Here is a 22,803-nt window from a genome sequence, read left to right on the forward strand (position 1 = left end):
TTCCAAACCTGGGAAAAAACAAAAACATTTTTTCAGTTTGATCTTACAGCATAAAGTTTGTGAGAAGATAGCACCACGCTGGTTTGGAAGCGCATACTTGAGGAAAAAAAAATGTCCCTTTTGTTATCAAGTCATTTGCAGGCCACAGGACAAAAATATCAACAAAACCCACCATACAACTATCACACTAGAAGCATTTGAAAGGCTGACAGAATAATATCCCTAAAGGCATCTTAGCTGCTTCACAAATCACATCTCCTAAACAAAACAATTAGAAAAATGATTCAACGAGACGTTCCTCTATTTTGTACACTCGAGACATCCACTAGTTGAAAAATGCACTCGACAATTATAATTGTACAGTCATTTCAATAAAAAAAATGCATAGCATGTATTCATACAAATTATGTATTTATGAGTCACATTAACTGGTGTTGTGGGGCCTTTCAGAGCTGGTACCCTGAACAAAATATGTTGCAGTATGTTCCAATTTCATGACTTATTTGCCAACAAGGATGTATTATATAGCAGAGCTACCATAGGTAGTATCATGTCACTAGACAAATCTTAGGCAAGAGACTGGCAAAAATCATGTTCATTTGATAATTCTCACCTTTCCGTACAGTGCATTTTTATAATTGATGTCCTGAAGTCACATGCTGTGACAATAAACATGTTTTATCATATTTCTTATAGATTTTTTTTCTCCACAGCACAGTATTATACATACAAGGATCTATAGTGAGCTGTAGATAGCTCTTATGAAGTATGTATTTTTTCCTTAGCAGCAAAGCTCTTGTAGTCTTTTGTTATGTAAAATATCAACTTCACAAACAAAGAAAAAAAAAATGGTTTTCTAGGCCTTGGAAATCTACAAAAAGCTTTACAAGGCCCATCAAAAATATATATAAATAAATAAACTTCAAACACCGATGTGGGGTGTTTCAGGAAGATGCATGATTTTTCAGCTGATCTCATGATTTTAAGCACTGAAACGTAATTCTGAATAACAAGCAAGTATATTGTTGGCTTGTCCCAAGTGGCACTGAAGTCTAGGGTACCACAGCTCAGTGAGCTGCTTCATGTCAGCTGAGACATGGAAAATGAAAGAGCTTTGAGCTTACAATTTGTACCTGTCTTTGTAACAGGTTAAGTGCGTGCACAAGGTCAGTTATCACAGCTCAGCTGATGCATGGTACTATGATTGCACGCCTCAGCTCTCTGAGAATCCAATTTCTCCTGTCCTCCCCTCTTGTTCTGGAAGGCAGCCCCTGAAAGGTGAAGCTTCCTCCTGTCACACATTCGGCTGAAACCCTGCCCAGATATATTGCTCACAGTCAAGAACCTGGGAGCATCCTGCACAGCACACAGTCTTAAAAATGAGTTTGCTGTACAAGAGAGTAGACTATACTGGAGGAAAAAAAAAGTGTTAAATCTCTTCTTTGGGCATTCTAGAGCCAGCCACAATCTAGTCTCATGTTTTTGTAAGAAAAAAAAAAATATTGATTTCGATGGAAAATTCTTCAAAAAAAGTAAGTCAACATCTAAATCACATAGTATATCACCTCTGACATAATTCCAGAAAAAAAAAAAGTAGCTATTATACTACTTCAGATACCAAGAATAATATTCCTGAAGGAATAGTTGGGATCAACAAAAGATAGAAACTTGGGAGTTGTCAGAGGCAAACACACAGTTCCTTGTTAGTCCCTTTTCCACCCCCTGCCTGGCCTCCCTTCTCTCTCGCTGTAACCATGTTATTTATTGCTGATGAAAGGTGCCAGCTGATGACATCAACAACTTAATTTTCTTTCTTCAAAAGAGCTACCAGAATACTCCAGTGTCTGCTCCGCCCCACTGCTGGGAGCACATCCAACAGCTAAGAATGTGAGTCTTTGCGGGGGCTGTAAGAGAACTTATATTCCCTTTCCACAAGGTAGAGCTAGGTAAACTGGAGTCATTCATACGTCTTGAGGATTTTAGCTTGATTTGTGCTCATGAAGAGTACTCCTCTTAAGTTTCAGGAGTAATTTTCAGCAGCCTCCTGCAGTTGCCTGCAGATATTCCTTTGTGCTGCATTTAGTGGCATGGATCCCCACCCAAGTCTCCTATCTCCAGTTTTTCGTTATCCAATTGTAACAACCAAACTATGGGATTTTTACTGTAGTACCTGTAGATTTGGCCACACCACTTAACTAAAAGCAAGCAATAAAAAATACGAAATCAAACCCCGACCACATGGAAATATATGACTCTTACCAGGTTAAAGGCATACTTCTACATTTGACCACCCTCCAAAGTGTGTGATTGCTTCACGCCTTCTAACACAGTATCAGTAAGGCCAGCAAGTCTGAAGCAGGCAAAAATCTTATCCTGACTAGAGTCTGATTTGTTTCTTTTTCCACTTATCAAAACCCCAAAGTGATTAAGTTGTTATAAATTACACCTTCATTTAGCATTTACATATCGTCTGAGAAAAGGAAAAAAAATGTGATTATGAAGTCCTTGCCTTTCAACCTCTATGCTACCCTGTTATTTTACACTTTTTAATTTAAATTTTTCAAAACCCAAGCCATTCAAAAAACTTGAATTTGAGTGGAAAGCTATAGGGAGCTGGTTTTAGGAAAGCACAATCTAGCACAATCACATAACTATGATTTTTTTAAAATATTAATTGAATATCATTTAGACCATATGCAATTTAGTCATAAATTCTCCATGTACTTGGGAATTATATGCTTGTGTAGGTGAAATAAGTTAAAGATAACCTTCCTTTTAATAGTCAAGGAAATATAGACGTAATTTTCTGGAGAATACATTACTTATTATACGTTACTTCACTCTTGTTTTCACACACAATAATTATAGTATTTTAAATACAAAAGTCAAATAATAAGGAATATCTACTAATGATACAAAGATAAAAAGGGATACGAATTCCAAACCAACATGGTGAGTTTGCCTGTTTGTTATATATAAATTACATACTGTAATGATAAAGTAGTCTGAGACAGACATATTGGTAAAGCATTGGTAAAGCACTGTACCTAAGGCTACTATAAATATCCTTCAGCTAACTGAAAGCAAAGATGCATTTCTCCTAGATACATCCAGAAGCAATGATGAAGATCTGCATCTATGACAGAGGAATGTTTGGTGTAAATAAAGTTAGGAGGTCAAAATAATTTTAAGTCACCTGTGTACCTCCTGTTCCTCTTCTGGGGTTATTTACTAGCTTTCACACATAGCTGACATTTATCGGGCCTAATGGTAGCATGCTTTTGGTTTTTCTCAGCAATAAAGAAAGATAAAATCTGATCAAGACAAACCAACTCTCTAACCTAAAGTGAGCCAACAGTAGTGATTCATACTCCTCTAAATGTTTTATTGCACCATTCCAAAGTGTGAAATTTCACTTTGAAAAAATTAACAACCAAAAAACATTGCTAAATTAGGAGACTGAAACACTTACATTGTTATAATCCTATCTTCAGAATGCAATTCTAGGACAAGTTTAAAGCCAGAAATGCCAAATCCTGTTGTTCCACAAATCAGGTAACACTATCTATTTCACTTGTCCTGAAAGTATTTTTGGTGCCATCAAAGACAAAAGCAAGCAAACGAAAATCATCAAAAACAATAGATAGAATTACCAGCAGGCTTACCTAATTGGATAAACTGGGGATCACTTTTCACTCCAGGTCCTGCACCAGTACTTGCTGCCACTTCCACGCTGTATCGAATACCAGGAACGAGGGATGGGATGACTACAGAAAAGGTGGAACCATCTACCGTTTTGTTTATATGGTATCGACTTTCATTGCCAAGACACCAAACCTGCAGGGAAGTGTATTGTATGTATAAATGTTTAAAATTCAGTGGTGTAGGATAATTAGAAGGAAGGTTGACATATTTCCTTCTGCTGGATAAAAATTTAGAATTTATCAATATTCTAAAATCTGTAGTCATGGATCACCATCCTTGGCACTCTGAATACTGGAAAGACATTTCTTGTTCCAAAGAACATATCCAACTACTAATATTATTTGATGGGTTTATTCTAATTCATTAAAACTATGACAACAGTGCTAATAAAACTAAAAGTGTTAGTAACATGGAACAAGTAAGAGAAGCCCCTTAACAAAAAAAAATCATTCATATGAACAACAAATTTACTTACAACAATTTAATTACAACATTTTTTTTTTTTTAAATGGTAGTGAGAGGCAAAGGTTGAATCATATTCTATTGAGAGACAACAGTATGATGTCAGATTTCGTTTTTGGTTATAATTAGGGCACAGGTCTAAAGACTTCAATTCACCATTTTACACCATTTTACACCATTTTGCATTTCAGCATTATATCTAGTCATATTAAATGACTGGGAGGAACAATGTGATATTTTTATCTCCTTGGGCCTGCTCTATTTGTGTGTCAAATGTTTTATAAGAGTATGGCTGAGCAGTGACCTACTATTAAAAGTGAAGTAGCAGATGATCTAGATCTGTTAAAAAATGATGAAGGTGTGTTGTTTTCTTTGTTGTTAATTTTCCACAGATGTACTACAATGAATATTTATCCAGAAATTTAAATTAGTTAAATTCAGTACCTTATTTGTAAAGAAGCAAACTTTCCTGGGAACGTCAGCATTTTTGAACCTGTGCTGATTGTGCACAGGATGGAAGACTGTGCTTCTGACATATGGAGCTCCTAAAAGATTTACTATCCAGATAGCCGTTCTTAATCCCTTGTGCAGTTCTGCTGCTGTAGAGATTGCCAGGTGAGTGAGCTAGAGTTTCCCTTACAGAACAATTGCTAGGGCACTTTCCATGGAGTCCTTTTTCCCGGATACCGTAAACTTTATTTCATCTTCAGGACACTCTAAGACCCTTCTTCATTCTCTGGATGCCAAGGACTAAAACAAGGCTAGTGGGACACTGAGGATCTGAAATATATTTTAAGCTCCTTTGAAATAGAATCCCAATGCAGCACATATAGAACTGCTTCTGTAAAGTGGGTTAGAGAATACAAAAAGAACAGAAAAGGCTCTCCTTTTTATATTCTGGTATTAAATATAGACTGTTTCAGTATGTATAATTAGTAACACTGCTCTTAAATTCTGAAGGTCTATGAAAATGTTATTATTTAAATAAGAATTTGACAAAGTGAGGAACAAAAGATCTAAATCTGCATTTTGACAAGTCATTTTCACAGGAATTGCTACTGCCACCTTGTACAATAGTGCATATGTGAACAACAAAAAAACAATTTATTATATACTTGCAACTATGCACTACTTATCTGTAAAAATGCTTTGTTCTTAGGAGCTCAATTAAATGCAGAGATCCACAAATTGAGAATGGTAAATTAAACATCAGGTTGTTCAGTGCTTGCCAGTACTATATTTGAATACATACCTAAACAGGTAAGTGAGAACTAATTTTTAGAATGTTATGAAGGGGGGATTCATATTCTAACAGACATATCAGTGAAGAAAAATTAGTATAACAAGACAATTCTAACTTCATGCTAGGAATGACCTCTGCTATGGTTTGAATTTCTGTTTTTTTTCTGTGTGCTACTGGCACTTCTCCAATGAAGATGGTATCCTCCTTCCTATTTGTCTTATCCTTTAATTACATAGGTATATTCTTGCCTTAGAAACTCCACCCCCCAACATGCATACTTTTTTCTGGGGGAAAAACACGAGACAGAAAAACAAGAAAAATAAATTTACAAGACTTCCATTTTTTTTTTTTTTAAATCAGTTAATTGTAGATCATTGTTTTTGCATTTTTAGAGAAAAATATTAAACATATGCTGCTCAAATAGCAACTACATAAATTTTCATTGTGTATGTTTTCTGTCTATGGTGAAAAAAAAAAAAAAAAAACACAAAGGAAAATAATGTAATGCACACAATAAATGTAGGAGAAATGTGCCAGTGTGCCATCTACTGCTACACAAGCACTACGAGATGGCTTGCTCTGATACATGGCAGCTTGTTACCTCTGAATGCTAGGAGGTATGTAAGGTATTACATCTACTTGGAAATATGAATTTCCTGACCTTTACTGTTTTGTCCTTACAACCTTAAAATTCCTCTAATGCAGTTTCTCAATGGAAATAAATCCACCTCTTCTAGTCAAGGTCTATCTTTAAATAAAATAACTTTCCCAGTATGTTTTTTTCAATTACATTATATATTAAGCCACAAACAGATTTTTTTCTTTTTACCATTTGACTAGTTTCTGAAAGGCATTTTATTATTCTAAATTGACCATGACGCTTAGTGATCTCTCCCCTTTTCTACTGAGGAAAAAACAGAATAGCAGAATGAGTTTTAAAGGCTAGGAATATATGTCTATAGCACAGTGTTTTACCTGAAAAAATAGCCCAGAAAATTTCATTAAAAAATTTCTCTCAATAATGCCCATATGCATGGACTGAAACAGATGAACCTGCCACTTAGTGGCTATAAAGCTTACTTGATATACACAACTAAATATTTAAAATGTCTGTAGCTTTCTTAGGAAAATTAAGCTTAATTTAATTTGTTACATAAATTAGCTCAAAACAATTTGAACTGAAAATACAGTGTCTACTGCTACATGAACATCAAATAAATATTTTATAATGTAATTACATTTTTTTAAAATTATATAGCATAATGAGAGCTGTGTTTATGTAAAAGACAAGAAAATTTCTATACATTTAGTATTTAGTACATTTAGTATTATGCACTCACATTCTTTATTTGAAATTTTTCTGCTTAAGTACCCAGATAAGAGTAAATTACTCAGATATTAACACTTTTAATTATTATCCCTGAGCTTTTCAACTTATGAAACCTGTTTATATTTATTACCTTAGCCAATGTCTTTCGAGTCACAAAATGGTTCTCAAACAGGTATAGTTCCTTCTCAGCTTGTGTATGCATTTCTCAATTTATAATAAAGACAAGAGTGTAGTTTTAATTATGAGTGTTGACCCTTTGCTTTGATTTATAGAGGCTTTTTAAATTGCTTTCTACCGTTTAGACAGAATTACTTAATATGGAGTTTGATTTTCCATGCAGTGTGCTCTGACTTTAACCAGTAGATGGAGCCAAGAATCCACAAACAACTTACCCGTCAGAACACAGCCAACACTTTGATAGGGGATACAGGCATGTGAGTATTACCTTATATTCTTGAACCATTCCGTTCTGGTTATCCTCGGGGGGTGGCTGCCAGGTGACCACAATTGCAGTGCCGTTTCCATCGTTTTTAGTTACCGAAACACTCTGAGGCGGAGCACTGGGCGCTGTTCATTTGGAGAGAAAGATTGAATACATCATATACAACGGTGAGGGGTATTTTTTATTTTTATTTTTATTTTTTAAGGAAAACTGGTTTCTAGGCTACACAAATATATTCATTTAGTCTCCAGCCTTCCTTACGGGCAATTCTGCCCACTAGCCAAAATTATTATTACAATAATCAATTACAAGGTAAGTGATGTTATCCTACAGCCAGGCTTCTAATTTCTGCCACAGTCTCTCTGTAAGATAGGAAAAGACACACAGGCCACCAGACTCTCCAAACTCAGATACTCACTACACAACACAGTCCTGAGCACTGAATTCCTTATTGGTCTCAAATCATCTCATCCAGAATCAACAGTTTTGGAAAATAAAGTATGTAAATTGACCCTAAGTAGAATGTTAAACCTTAGTTGCTCTAGTGTGTAAAAAATAATACAAACCTTGTTAAAATCAAGACTGAATTTTTTACTATTAACAGGTTTATATTTTGCATTTTAAATATTTTTCAAAAAACTGGACGCTTAGTTGATGCTTAGGATGAACGTAGTTAACCACCCAGAGAAATAAACCAAAACTACACTGTATTTATAACAGGTAGGAAGAAAGAAGGCAAAAGGTATCACATCCTGCCAGAGGCACTGAAATCCCTGTTCCGATGCACCGGCCACCTTGCATACTCATTATGCCTGAGATACCAGGCAAGCTACAACAAAGGGAACAGCTATATGAACCTTCCCGTTTTAGCATGTGTTTGAGATGGAAATACATAATTTAGCTCACTATATCTGTTGCCCTCATTTATCTTTTCATTTTGTATTACTGATTGATCCAGATATAAAAGCTTTCTAAGAATGTGGTTTCCATTCCCTCAGCTATAGCACTTTGATGATTTCTGTGGTGTCTGCTATCTACTCAAGATAGTGATTAGTAAGTGCTTGAATCTGACAGAAGTCACTTGTGACCAGACCATGAACTCAGCAGGGAGGAGTGCACACTGCAATGAAGATAAAAAGCACATTTCCCATTGTCTGTTGATGGGGGGGTTTGCACATCCCTCTCTCTCTGTCTCTCACACATGGTTCTGAATATTTACTTCGATGTCACCAAACAATTCACATAATGATCAGTCCAACACAGTCTCCTCTGCTGCAGATTGCTCTTCTCAAACAGCACACACTTCAAACAAAATCAAATAACGAACATATCAGAGAAAAGCAGGCCAGAATACTACTTCAAAAAGGAAAGATGAAGACAGTCTGGCTCCTACTTGCCTTCTTCTAGGGTTTTTGCAAATTTCACTTCACTATCTGCTCCTTGAAACTCATTAAAAAAGGGGCGGGCCTTAATTTCATAGTTTACACCTTTCTTCAGCTCTGGAATGATAACGCTGTTTTTGGTTGGAGTCCTCACTTCAAAAATTAACCACTCTGACTCTCCATAGGATGCTGGTGTAGGCCGGTACAAGATTTTATATCCTTGAATATACTGGGATTGTTGGTCCACCTGGCAAAACAACAGAAAGACACACATTTAGAACATACAACGGTTTGTTTAATAAATAGGAATCGTGGATGTTGTCTGTGACTTTAGTCCTTGAACTATCCATTTATTTTATTCAAAAGAACACTGCTGAATGAGATACAGGCTCCTTGAATTACAGCAAATTACAGGTCTGATACACAAGTGCATTAATCTGTTTGAGGCTGTTAGAACTGCACAGGTTTTGGTAGATTTATGAAAGCATTAAAGGGGGATAGCAGAGTTGTATAATATACTCTAGCTCTGTGAAACTAACCACCTTTACATACATGGAGAATCTCGCCAGAATTGAAGGAACCCAGCATACATTCTGCCCACCCCAATCTGCTCTGCAGAACGGGGCAAGGGAGGTGGGCGAGGGCAGGGTAGCGATGGCTCTGCAGTGTGTGCTGATGAACACAGATCAAGCAGCAAGTCTGCCAGCTCTCCTGAAGTGTGGAAGCATCCCAAAATTCATGAAATGAGCACTGCTTCCTGCCTGCTTCCTTCTGGAGTCACCGATTTAAAAGGGCAGCCAATTGGCACTATCTACATTGTTCCGATGAGACTAGAGGCTGTCAAAGGACAGATTTGTCCAAGCATTTCCTCCACGATCACTGACTCAGCAGGAGGCTCCTCTGGTGGAGGAGAGGAGATGTTTTCAGAGTGTTCTGAAGAGGCTCACAAAAATCAATATGGTAATAAGGATGAGACTTGGTAAAGCAGATCAAAATGACATTCAGCAGTCCCAAATGATTTGAGACTGAGGCCATTTTATATTGCATGTATGGAGAAATAGACCTTAACGTAAATGAGGACAGGATTCAATGTGTTTGGCTATAACTGCAACAGAAAGTTACTTTGCAGAAGTGATCTCTTGTGGAGCATTAACTACCAGTTTCAATTTCTGATGAATAAGGAAATCCAAAAACAACAATAAAAAACTTTAAAAAGGTGCACCAGATTTTCCCTTTTTTCAAAAATCTCATACAATGGTATAATAAAAATGTTTGCTTGCTATTTAACTCCAAAAAACCAACATCTTTCATTTTTAATAATCACATAAAGAACGTGTGTGTTAGCTAAAACTGAGGTAATGCTTACTTTTGAAATTGCAAAGAAGCCACAGGCCACCCAAGAAACTGACAAAAATTGGCTGTCTGGAAAAGGTTGTTCTGTAAGTAAAGGTCAAACAAAATTGTGCTAGGAACCTCAAGGATGTTTTAATGTTATTAGTTAAAACAGGAGATTGCCTACTGCAGGTGGCCTTACTGCACGTGACAGCATAATTACACAGCTGATATTACCTTGCAGCACTGAGGAGCCCTGGTCATGGACCAGGACTCAGCTGGGCTAGGACTCTTCTACAAAGTCAAAATGCCTTCGTTCTTGCTCAGAATGTTCTGTCACAGCATGGTGGAGATTATACCCTGTGCTCTTCCTGCCAATATATTGACTTGTACAGATGGAGGACATCAACAGACCTCAAATCTTAGTCTTATTAGATTTATTCTTGCACTATTATAAGTTTCCCCCATTTTTTTCTTCTCTCTGCATTCTGTTTTAAAGCTGGTCTTCTTTGAATTATATTTCCATTTCTCATTACTTGTTACTTATAGTTTCCTGTATTGTTCTCTCTCCATTTCTTTGGCAACCTTTTGGTTGCCAAATATTTCCCATAGCAAGACATTTCTAACCTTTCCTTCACTGAGGCCCCAGCCTTTTCTAAGCCTACTTGAATCGTTTTCATGTATGTTCTCATTTCACTTGCTTCAGGACTTCTACAATGTTGTTTCCTTACTCTTCCGTTTTCTCTACTAGATTCTCCACGACCAACTTCTTGCTTCCTCCTGTCAGATCAACATCGACAGAACATCTCAAAATTGTTATTTTTGCATCTTCTCCCTGTACTGTGTGTATTCATAGCACCATGGAAAGAAGAATACGTTCAGATGAGGCTCTACTAGTTTGTGTTTCCCAGTCTGTATGTAGGACAGAGGCAACAGGTTCAAAAAGAATTATGTAGTACTTCCCTCCACTGGGGTCTGACAGATGGGGAAGTTCCCATGCTATCTCATTAGGGGATTCATACACTTCCTACTGAAACCAGTGCAAAATCTTCAAATGATTTGACTTGTGAAAGTTTTGATCAGTCTGTTAGCTTCCAGAGGAGAACTTGAAAACTCTCACCATGTGATAAGCAGCATTCTCTACAGAGGCAAGCAATGGTGAAAATGGGACAAAATTTAATGAAGTAGGAACACAACGTCCAAGCAGCACTCAATCCAAAGAAAAACAATTTCAGGTGTACAAACTACACACTTCTTAAAGTGTGACTCCACAGCACCCAGACAGTACAATTCATCAATGTATATAACCACCAACATGATACAGATTTTTACTTACAGTCCAATGAACTTCAATCGAGGAGGAAGAAAGGATAGTAGGGTTGTGCAGATGTAGTACCACATCACCTAGTTCTCTCTGGACCTGCTTGTGATCCACACCCTGACTTGTTGGTGGAACATCTGTAATAATTTAAGATTCCATTCTCACAATATATAATTGTTAAAATAAGCATATGTAAATACAAACATATCAGAAAACATATGATGCTTTCCTCAGTGAAGCATATCCTAAGTACTTCCCAATTATGTAAGAAAAATCTACATGAGTGTTGTCTTACCCTTCTGACATTTGGTCTATTTAAAGCTAAAAGGATTGTTCATACACATGAAGCAATACATTCCTCTCAAAATATTCAATAGTACAATGGAAACACATTTGCTACATGCAGAGCCCTTGAAAAGCTTATTTAACTGAAATGGAACGACTGTCCTAGACATATATAAAGTCTATAGGGCAGTCACTAATAGGGTGTCTAAAATATACATGTACTATGGACAGCGGAGGAACATAGTTTCTGTATTGCTTTCACATGTCTTCCTTTGATCACTTCATTTTAGCAAATACCATGCTGACAACAGTTAAAATCACAGACTGGGAAATACACAGAAAGTACTTAGAGTGATTTCTTTTTCTATTTTTTTTTTTAAATAGAATTCCAGATACAGGGTAATGCATTACATAACTTTTGCTCTAGCCTACTACTTTCTCTGTCTGTCTGATCTTCTCTTCCAATTAGGTAAGATTAGAAAATCTTCAAGGGTTCTGTTCTAGGAAGACCTTAGTAATTTCCATACCTGTCTGCTCACAAGAAGGGCCAAGGAGACAGTACAAAGAAACTGCATATACATGTATATATATGGATATATATATATCCATCTACAACTACTCAAATATGTCATTGCAGGTGCGTAGACTATCTTGAAAGCTGAGGTTTGGATAGTGCTGTTTGTAAAGCATGTATGTATGTAAAGCATACTTCTTGCATGGTGGACATATTCTCAGTTTACCAACTTTTTACACCTTTCTTTCCAAAAATTTAGTTCTCCCATTTGGCAATACAAAGCCTTTGCTACTTTGCAGTCCTGCCATACAGTTGCCTCAAACATTTGCAAGATGATGAGATTTCTCTGATGTTAATAAAGCAAATTGAGGGTAGCATGCAGTTAGTAGGTGACAAATCCAGATTCTTAGCAAGGAATACTGATAAGCACAAACACACACAAACCAAAGAAATACCATTGATTCACCACTGTATCTACATGCAATATGTTCTGCCAAACGGTCCATTTATCAGAGCATTTTCCTCCCTTTATTGCTCTGAGAGCATTAAAGATAGAAATTTCTGTTTGGAGAGTTGCCTAAATCTCATCCTGCTTAGAATATTACAGGAAAGTCAGTTGAGTAATTAGTAATATTTTTGCTACTAGTCATAAAAGATGAGTCATCAACAATATGATTAAAATTATTAATAGCCTCAATCTTTTGCACATGTGCTATATAATGGTGTATATCATCTATCCTGTGTTTTCTTGATTAGGCTCTGAAGTTTCCAAGACAGGGACTGAGAGAGAAAATACTAAAACATGTTGTTATTTTGTCAATGTTAGTCAAATCTAAAGGTTAAGGTAGGTGAGTTTCCTGATCTGCATAAGAATTTTGAACAAGACAATACATACTTAGGAACAAAACTTAACTGGGAAATTTTTGAACTTACTAGCTCAAACTAAAAATGTGTATAAAGCTAACCTTCACAACATGGAAATGTTATTGGAAGAAGAGTAGAGCAGCTTTAAAGAACTTTACACTTTATTATGCTTCTTACTATTTATGAAAATTTTATCTGTTGGCCTTTAGCTTCGCTCTTAGGTTTTGCATGGTCTCAGTTCTTCAGCTCTACTAGATCTCAGAGAACAGGTAAACTTTTTTGTACCATTATAAACCACTCAGTTCTGTGAGTGAACAGAATATTCTGCCTCATTTGCTGTTTATCAGTCAAGTCAGTGATCAGTTCATTTGGGACATTCAACCCTGATGCACATCTCATCTCTTCAAATGAAACTACACTGCATGAAAAATGGACTCATATAGAGCATTGCTGCTTACCTGCATAACAAAACATGTTGCCCTTTGGGGAAGACCTAGAAACCTGTGTAACTCCTATTTTCTATGTGGTCATAACTCTGCTGTCTATATATCCAAGGAAATTGCTACCCATCAGGAGAAATGCATAATAACAAAGGATAGCAATATGAAACTGCTTACTCCTCATGGGAGATGACAAAAACTTGCCTTCAGAACAAATGAAAACTTGCTAACAGAAAATGCTGTTTTCTTTAAGGAACTTCCTTCCAAAAACAAGCATGTACTTACTTTTGCAAACAAAGGAACAAACATACAACACAGGCACTCTTAATAAACCCATGGGTCAAATTCTCCAATAAAACAGAAAAAAAAGGAAGATGATCTTTATCACTTTTTCTTTGGAAAAGTATATATCAATTTTCTTTCTATTTGCTCATAATCAAAGGAAAAATGCAGGCTGCTATGTTGTAAAGCATTATTTCTTGTAAGTTATTGGAAGTGTCATTTATTTTTTATAGTGAACTCACAGTTATTTTAAATTTTACATATCTGGATTAAGTCCATAGCTGGAGTCAGCAGATGACTCCTTAATTTGCTGTAATACATCCCTGTCTTACACTTGACTGTCTGTAAATGCATCTTTTTCCTATTGTTTCACTTTCAACAGTAGCACTACTGCAATACTTCTAATACATTGCCAGAAGTTCTTCTTTACTGGCCCACAACACCTAATTCCTTCAAATTTAATATTTGTATCTTTCTTAATGCAGCAGAAGACAAATCACATTGTGTGCTGTTTCTTTCCCTGTCTCATTCCTAAGCCTCATTGATCCACTGGACATAATAACATTTCCATGGAATTTTTGGTTTTGTGTGATAACTTCAAAAATCAGAGATTACTTCTGTTGTTAACAAGAGCTATTCTGCAGGACGTAACTATCTTTGGATAAGAGATACTAGGGTTCTCTTGGGGAGCACAGTATGCTGTCTAAGCAGCTTTTAGAGTCTATGTTATAGGGAAATGCAAGTGTAAACAATGCATTTTACTATGCAGCATATATTACAGCCAGTATAGATAGACAGTTGAAAGCTAGTAAAATTTTTCCAAGTAACGTTTCTCAGTTAACTTTGGACAGCTAAAATGTTCAATATGTAAAGCTTACCTTGAGTTTTCACTGGATCAGATATTTGGCTTGGGTCACTTAGTCCATACGCATTAGCTGCCCTCACGAGGAATAGATAAATTGCATTAGGTTTTAGCCCTTTAACTGCAAAACTCTCTGTTTTCACATTTTCAGCTACAGTTTGCCAGGTGCTACCAGATGCATGGCTAAGGATAAAACACACACAACAGCAGGTTAGCACGTGCTTCTTTAACAATATATTATACATAAACATAAGTACAGCACGATCTTATGAGACTCATATACCTGAAGGCCTCAATTATGTAAGAGGTTGGAGTTGCACCTGAATTCAAATTCGGTTGCCATGACAACGTTACTGTATTTCTACTGACATCTGTAACCTCAGGTTTTGAAGGAGCACTAGGAATCAAGTTTGGGTCAGTGGGTCTTGGTGGCTGCACTGGGACTCCAAATTCTAACAAAGGAGAGAAAAATGCTGAGTATAGACAGGACGAAGCTGTAAGCTAAATGCTGTTCACATCTTACCTGGCAATTTATGACAGAGTCGTATAACTACTACAATTCAATTTTTGAGTTCCTTGTATGTATTTTCTCCATGCAGAGAAAACCTAATTGATTACCTTGGACCTCTATGTAAGCACTCCATGTAGCTTCGCCACTTGGGGTGGAAGCAATGCAGGTATACCGACCGGTGTCACCCAGCTGAGTGGGAAAAGAGAAGAATAAATATTTGAAACAATCAGGCACTCAGTGGGCTAGAAAAGTAATTACATCTCTGCATGTTTCTCCATGAATATGGATAAATGTATTAGACTGCAAAAAACTTTGAACCAGAAACTTCTTACATAAGAAGGCATGAAGTTAATGGCTATGTTTCTGAGCTTTCTTCAAAGAAGTGAAAATGCTGCATATTCTAACTTCATGTTACCCATTCAGTAGCATTTATTCCTTACTCTGCAGAGTTCTTAAATAAATTGATAAAGAATTCGGATAACAGGATTCCTATGTAACCTTTTGCCTAAATGATGCCTACGATTTGTCCGGACTGCAACATTAGAATGTCAACCTTCAAACAAAGCTTAAATATTTCACAGGGCCTTAAACATCTTGGGTTCTCTGTACTAGTAAATGTTTCACTCTAAGGCAGATCCAAAAAAAGGACCTCCATATGCAATTCTCACCCAGTTCTGAATGCTGGTTTACTTGTCCATACCTGACTTAATCACATTTCAAAGGAGGGTTTTTGTTTGTTTGCTTGTTTTGCAAATACATTGTGCCCTACCATATTGGGTTTATGTGGCAAGGTTGTCCTCATGGGGAGACTGCAGGGGTGGCCTCAGTGAGCAGATCCCAACAGCTGCCCCATGTCAGATCAGAACCAGCTCCAGCTGGCTCCAAAAGGCACCTGCCACTGGCCAGAGCTGAGCCGGGGAGTGACATTGGTTGGGTATCTGAGATCATGTTTAAAAAAGGAAAAACTGCTGAGAGACTAGCTGTGTGAGAGAAGTGAGAAAACTGTGCAGAGGCTCCCAGTGGAGCAGGTTGTCCCCCTGCAGCCCATAGGCCTCACATGGAGCAGATCTCCACACTGCAGCCCGTGGAGGAGCCCCTGGTGGAGCAGGTGATTGTGGCCTGGAGGAGGCTGCAGCCCATGGAGAGACCCCGCAGGAGCAGGGGGTCTGGACCCCACAGTATGGAGCCATGCGGGAGCAGTTCTTAGAGTGCTGCTGCCTGTGGGAAGCCTCCGCAGGCTCAGTTCGGGAAGGATGGCATCCCGTGGGAGGGTCCCCACGTGGAGCAGGGACAGAGAGTGACTGTGAAGGAGCAGTGGAAATGAAGTGTGAGGGACTGACCGCAGCCCCCATTCCCCACTCCCCTGCACCCCTTGGGGGAAGGAGGCAGAAGAGGGTGGATGGGGGAGCAGGTATTTCTAGTTTGTTTTGAGTTTCTCACTGTTCCAGTATGCTAGTGATAAGCAATGGATTTTATTAATCTCCCTACACTGAGTCTGTTTTGCCCATGACAGTAATTGGCGAGCAATCTCCCTGTCCTTATCTCAACCCTTGAGCCTTTTCCATTGTCTTGAGGAGGGGGAAGTGAGAGCGCAGTTGTGGTGGAGTTCAGCTGCCCATCAGGCTAAAACCACCACACCTACTGAGCTCCCAGCCTCAGCAGATGAGATGAATGGAAGCACTCAGAAATCAGAGATTGAAAGTCTCAGCCAGTGAAACTTGTAATCGGTAACACAGGAAGTCTAGGGAACACACTGAAGTCATGTATTTGGCCTAATTTTAAGAATTACTAAATTTCAAACCACAGAAAATATAACAGGGAATCGTCAGTGTGCTGGAACTTAACATCATTTTAAAACACTGTACATTTTGCTAGGTGTAACTGGCAATATTGACCAAGAACTTGTTACAATTCCCTAAGGAAGCCATGTACTTCTCAGGTGTTTAATTATTTGAAGGTATGTTTATACTGTCAAGTAAATATATTTAACAGTTATTTTGAAAAAGCTGTGTACTTAACTCTTATTATTGCAGCATGCTGAACAAGGATTTTCTTTATAAGTATTTGAAATAATTAGATAATTTTTATATATTAGTGATGAAGTCCAAATACTTTAAATTCATTTTACTAAAATATGAGTTTTCCTTCCCCCTTCATGTTTTAAATACCAAATAATCCCCCTTGTTAATACTTCTTAATAGCATTTTTGCATCTGAAGCAACGTGCTCTGTGATACACAAGCCAAGGTGCAAAGCTTAAAGAATGAACTACCTGAAAACATGACATATCAAATAATTTAATACAATTATTTATCATTTCATTCATTCTAAATGTAGGATTGCCTACATCAAAAGAGCTCTGAGGAGAAAAAGTGAAACAAACAACAGGAAAGACCCAACACAAAAAACAGTTTGCTATTTCAAACTACCTTAGCATATCTGATCTGCAATGCTCCAGTTTCCAACTGCTTGATGCGAGAGTCCTGGGTAGTGATCAGGATCCCATCCTTTTTCCAGAGAATAGTGGGTGTTAAAGTGCCTGTAGCCACACAGTTCAGTACTAAAGTACCATCTACAGCTACAGTCTGATTCACAGGACCCTGTCGAATGACAGGGGGAGGCCGGTCTGCAATCACTGCCAGAAGAAACAACAGGAAATAGATTTCTGTGACTGGAAGCAATTTTCTAATCATCTAAGGAACAGCAGTTGCTTGAGGCTTTGAAACAAACTAAAGATAATTAAACAAGTAATTAAAGTCAGAGGCATGCATTATTCAGGGAAGGGTGCATCATAATGATGCACAACTACAGAATTTTAAAACAATATACAATACATTAATTTCAGAAAGGAAATAAGCATTATTTATTACATATCAATATCTGGTAGACATTCTCTAATTCCAATGTCATTATAAAGTGATAACAAAATGATAAAGCACTTTGCAAATTATTTGCAAAGGCACAGTTTTCACCTTGTTCATCTTTTACCATGCAGAAGGCCTGTAAAAAAGAACTCATACTTCCTCTATTCAAAGACAGAGAAGAAGGAAGTAGACAGAGAAGAAGGAAGTAAACAGGCATGGAATAACCTGGTAAATAAGTAAGTTTGTTTCTTTTGTTGTTGTTTGTTTGTTTGTTTCAAAATGTTCTTTTAACTCATCAATTTATCTTTGTGCTGTTTCCTAATTGGGAGATGCTTATGATTAGACTAAACATAACGCTAATGAATAGCACCATTTCAGAACTTTTCAGCTACAAATTATTTTCCAGTAGTTTCTAACAAATTAATCTGTCAATACTAGTTCAAAGTCACAAGGAGAATCCCACAGTGTGTTTGCATCAGTTCTAACGTACGTTGCACACAATGACAATGAAATGGTATCGATGAGTTATTTACTAACTATGCATAGAAAGGTATACAGCAATCTCAGTATTCACAGAAAAAAAAGAACGATTTTCTACACATTTTTACCATTATCCAATGGATAATCAAGAAAACAGGTAAAAACTATCTATTTGTGTTTTTTGTGACCCCCTCCTACCTCTATCATCTAACATGACATGGACTATTAATCTGAAAATAGCCACAACTTTAAATGACCTTAACTCTGATTAGCAGTTAAAATCTGGTCTGGTAGCTGAAATATAAACCTGAAGTTCTGGTAGTTTGGGATCATCACATAGTTTTGGATTGCTTTTTATAACAATAGACATGATGTTATCACTGTTTTTTTTTTTTGGCTAAATTCCAGCTCCTGTAATTTCATTTGCGTGTTCAAATGACACTTGATGTTTTCAATTGCTTAATTTATCCTATGCTTCTTGTCCCAACCTGTTGTAATGCACTGCATGGCACTGTTAGGCCATTTGTATCTTTCTCATCAGAGCCAGCCAAACTAAGTTCACCTATAGTTTGAATTTAACTTTGACAAGCTTCTAAAGAAGCTTGCAACTGTCAATAGTATGAGGCTCTACAATAAAGTTTGGACATAATTTTCCAAATGATTTTCTGAGTAACATCTTCTGTTTGGACTTGATAGTTATGCTTTGCTTTACCATTACTTAATACTATTTAATGCTAAGCAATTTACAAATTGTTTACTAACAATCAGTTACAGTAGCATGTTGATATGGCAAAAGTAAAAAATGTATTAAAATAACACACCAGAAATAGTATGGATATGTTGCTATTCAGTATTGAACTGCATAAATTTCACAGTATCTTTGCCCCATCTAATGCTCCCAGTAATCACCTTGCTGACTGATTTGTGTTCTACAGCTTAAGTCTAATTCCATTGAAAACCATTGTAAACATAAGTGCCACTGAAGCTGGTGGCAGAACTTCTATTACTTTTAGTAATATGAGGGTATCATTCTACGTATCCTGTCTTTACTTTAGTAGAAGTGAAAAATAAGTAAATAATAAATATTCAAAGACATCATACATAATAATTATCCACTAGATCAATCCAGAACATATGGTCATAGTAAAGCAAATTTGTTTAAAGTAACTTGATTTTTTCTAAGTTCACATGGCTTAGGTCACTAAGAAAAAAAACTCTTAAGGTATTTGGCTTGATTTTATTACTAAAATTTCTTTTTCACTTTGCCATGATCTTCTCCACAGTGGAAAAGGAATGAAAGTGGCTTAAGAAACATTGTCTGCCTGGTCTGCCACTTTTGAGAAATCAGAAATAACGCTGTCCTATTCCTCCAAACAATTTCAATCCAGCGTGTGTAAATAGACAATTTCATTCGCCAGTTTCACTGCATGTTTCTAGTACTGAACTATTTCTATGCTTTTTATAGGGCAGAGGCCTTGCTTATGGAATCTCTTCTGTGGCAACAGCTTCCTTCACCTCAACATCTCTCCACAGACTGCATTCATCCTTTTTCTGTAATGGCTAAGATTATTATTTTACCTACAAAAATCATTTTCTCCTTTCTATCTTTCCTATAAAAAATATTAAGAATTTCTGACTATCTGCGAACTGACATAACACCACTATATATTACTGCTTGCAGCCATGTTCCGTGTAGCTTTTTCATCTTAAATTTTGTCACAAATGCTCCTAAAAGGAAATGTATAATAATATACATTTGCATACTATTCTACTGACTTCCATACAGATAAAGGTTTTTTCTTTGCTATACGTCAATACTAAAAAAACAGGGGAAAAAAAAAACAAAACAAAACACAAACAAACAACAACAACAACAAACAGGGAAAAAAGCAGATAAATGGAGATGCTTAGCAAACAGGCACACAGTAACAGGGATAAATACTTAGGCAACAAGCAATATGAAAGTAAGTTAAATGTAATGGGTGAAAGATAAAAAAAAAAAAAAGGAAAAAAGAAAAAAAGCTGGATAAATTAACAGAACTGACAACAATCCATAAAGAGAAGTAAACTTATCAAATACCAGATGTTGATTCACAACAAAATGTTGTTAAGTGATATCCGAAATTTAACCCCCTGGCATAGAAGAACCAAACAGGATTTTTAGGTTCAAAGAAACAATGAATGCAATATGACTTTATGTAAAGCAGATCCAAATAGTGTCATATCCTCCCCCTGATGTATGTAAATAAAAATAAAAACTTGGAAACAATAAAATAAAGGCATCATTACCATCGGTAACTTCCAAGTAGGCTTTTGTTATAATACTTCCTGCAACATTTAATGTCTGGCAGATATAGTACCCAACATCCGACCTCTGGACATTGGTGATGGTGAGGTCACCTGTTTGGGAAACTGAAAATCGGCTGGATGACTGAGGAGGCTGGTATGAGAAAAGAAGGTTCTAGGAAAGAAAGAATGTGTAGGAAAGAAAGTGAAAAAGGAGTGTTAAATACATTCAAATATCAATATGAATAATTTAAATATATCTAAACAAATTCACCTTTCCACATTATATATGAAATGTTCTGCCCCTCAGATCTTAAGCATGTCTCTACCACAATGTGAATAGTTATATAGGATTAATTGTGTTTTTTGGTGATAAAATACATGTAGATACGCTCATAAAATTGTGTAAGTCTTTTGGGGTTGCTCTAATACCCTCAGTAGTCAATGCTGGGCTTTATACAAACTGTAACAAGCAGTAGCAAAGATCTGATATGTACAGATATTCCAATGGTGCAAGCAACTGTGGTGAGCCTGACTAATTTGCTTCAACATCTTTTTTTAGACCTTCATTCAGGGCATTCTATTTATTTCACTTCAAATGTTCATTTACTTGTTTGTATTTTAACTTTCAAATTCCCAAGAATGGAACAGTTTTCTAAAAAAAAGATGCTGTTTAGGTCTCTGTAATCATAGCATTTGTGTTCTGCAATGAGCCATATATATATAAGGACATAATTCAGTCCTACACCAGTTTTTGCTTAGACAATTTTGGTATGAAGTACATGGTATTTTACCAGCAATAGTCAAAAGTCAAATGGCAGCCATAATAGTAGTCTGTTATACCACATACTGGTTTCAAATTTCTGCCTTTGGCTGAACAATTTATAAATGAGAATACCCAAAATTTACAGAGGCTATTTTTCATCCTTCTATCTTACCAAATTTTATTTTGTATTTCCAATATTCATCTGAGGGAACGAGACACAAATTCTGCTGCTTTAGTATTAGCAAACCATACTCACTGACCTTCATTCATTAAAAGTGCAGTAAAAAATAAGCAGGAAAAAATATGTACTAAACAACTATTAGCAAAAAAATCCAGGTCATACAAAAATGTAAATATAATCTATCTATATACTTTTACAATAAGATATTATCATCTGAATTTGGCCACTACTCTGTTTGCACTTAAACATTTAGACAGACATATTCAACAAAGAGCACTTTGTGTCACATCTCTTCTTCAAAAGATGACCCTGAAAGAAAACTTATTCTCTTGCCGTGCTATTTTGTGTTTAATTCAGTAGCTTTCAGTGTTCTTTACAAAAGAGCTGAAAATAATTTTCCCTCCTATTCAAATAAGGAAGCTAGAAGAAAAAGTGCCCTATTGAGGTATGACCTGGGGCTGACTGACTGACTGGAAAAGTAGATCTTAGTCCCAAGCTAGTGTCCTATCCAGACAGTGATGAAGATCAATATTGCAAATAATTTAGTTCTTCAGAGAGACACACACACCTGGCAAACTAATATCTGCATCACAAAAGCAGAGCCAAACTTTCTGAAAATTTTTGGGGTATTTGGGAATTAAAGAAAACTTCAGCATCAGTCAATTTTTCATCTCTTAAACGTTTCTCTCTGATAGGAGAAAAAGATTTCCATTTCATGGAATGTTTCCACTTGTTTCATAAATTTATTTTTACATTCATGGAGAAAACTCGAGACTAAGCATATAGATATACTTTCTAGTATGGCTGACATCTACTTGAATGCATGTGACATAGAGAAGAAATATCCAGCATCTCCTAGCACTAGAGTTATTTTTCACATCCTAAATACAATAATTAAGGTATTTTTCTTTCAACAACATCTCAACATCTCCTCAAGAAAACGCTAAGAAGAATGGACAGAAAGACTGTTTTACCTGACTTCCCTCTCTCCGCCAAAAGATGGCTGGCTGAGGGTTTCCAGTTGCTTCACACTGGAAAGTCACCGTTCTTCCCAGTGCAGCTACCTGATCACGAGGCTTTACAACAAACTGTGGAGGCTCTGAAAGATGAAAATACCGTAAAAAGAAAAAAATTACACTGCTGTCAGAAGACCAAAGCTAGCCTATTGAAAGGCGTGATATAAGTCCTGACTTTAAATGGTGTAAACCAGAGCAGTTAGGTGTCTTTAATAAGGAGGCAACACAAAGACTCA

General features: G+C 36.6%; 1 protein-coding gene across 5 annotated transcripts in view; it reads right to left on the minus strand.

The window, feature by feature from the left end:
* ROBO1 (roundabout guidance receptor 1) overlaps window positions 1-22,803 on the minus strand; it is a 541,331-nt gene that overhangs the window by 42,774 nt on the left and 475,754 nt on the right. For all 5 annotated transcript variants that reach the window (XM_068691128.1, XM_068691142.1, XM_068691134.1 and 2 more), the window contains 10 exons: window positions 22,526-22,650; window positions 20,608-20,779; window positions 17,404-17,609; window positions 15,083-15,164; window positions 14,748-14,916; window positions 14,481-14,647; window positions 11,233-11,354; window positions 8,580-8,811; window positions 7,186-7,307; window positions 3,666-3,837 (listed from right to left, as the gene is read on the minus strand). In XM_068691128.1, coding sequence (XP_068547229.1) covers window positions 3,666-3,837; window positions 7,186-7,307; window positions 8,580-8,811; window positions 11,233-11,354; window positions 14,481-14,647; window positions 14,748-14,916; window positions 15,083-15,164; window positions 17,404-17,609; window positions 20,608-20,779; window positions 22,526-22,650 — 1,569 coding nt within the window. The remainder of the gene's footprint in view (window positions 1-3,665; window positions 3,838-7,185; window positions 7,308-8,579; window positions 8,812-11,232; window positions 11,355-14,480; window positions 14,648-14,747; window positions 14,917-15,082; window positions 15,165-17,403; window positions 17,610-20,607; window positions 20,780-22,525; window positions 22,651-22,803) is intronic.

This window comes from Anas acuta, chromosome 1, assembly GCF_963932015.1.
Source record: "Anas acuta chromosome 1, bAnaAcu1.1, whole genome shotgun sequence".
In the NCBI taxonomy this organism is placed as follows: domain Eukaryota; kingdom Metazoa; phylum Chordata; class Aves; order Anseriformes; family Anatidae; genus Anas; species Anas acuta.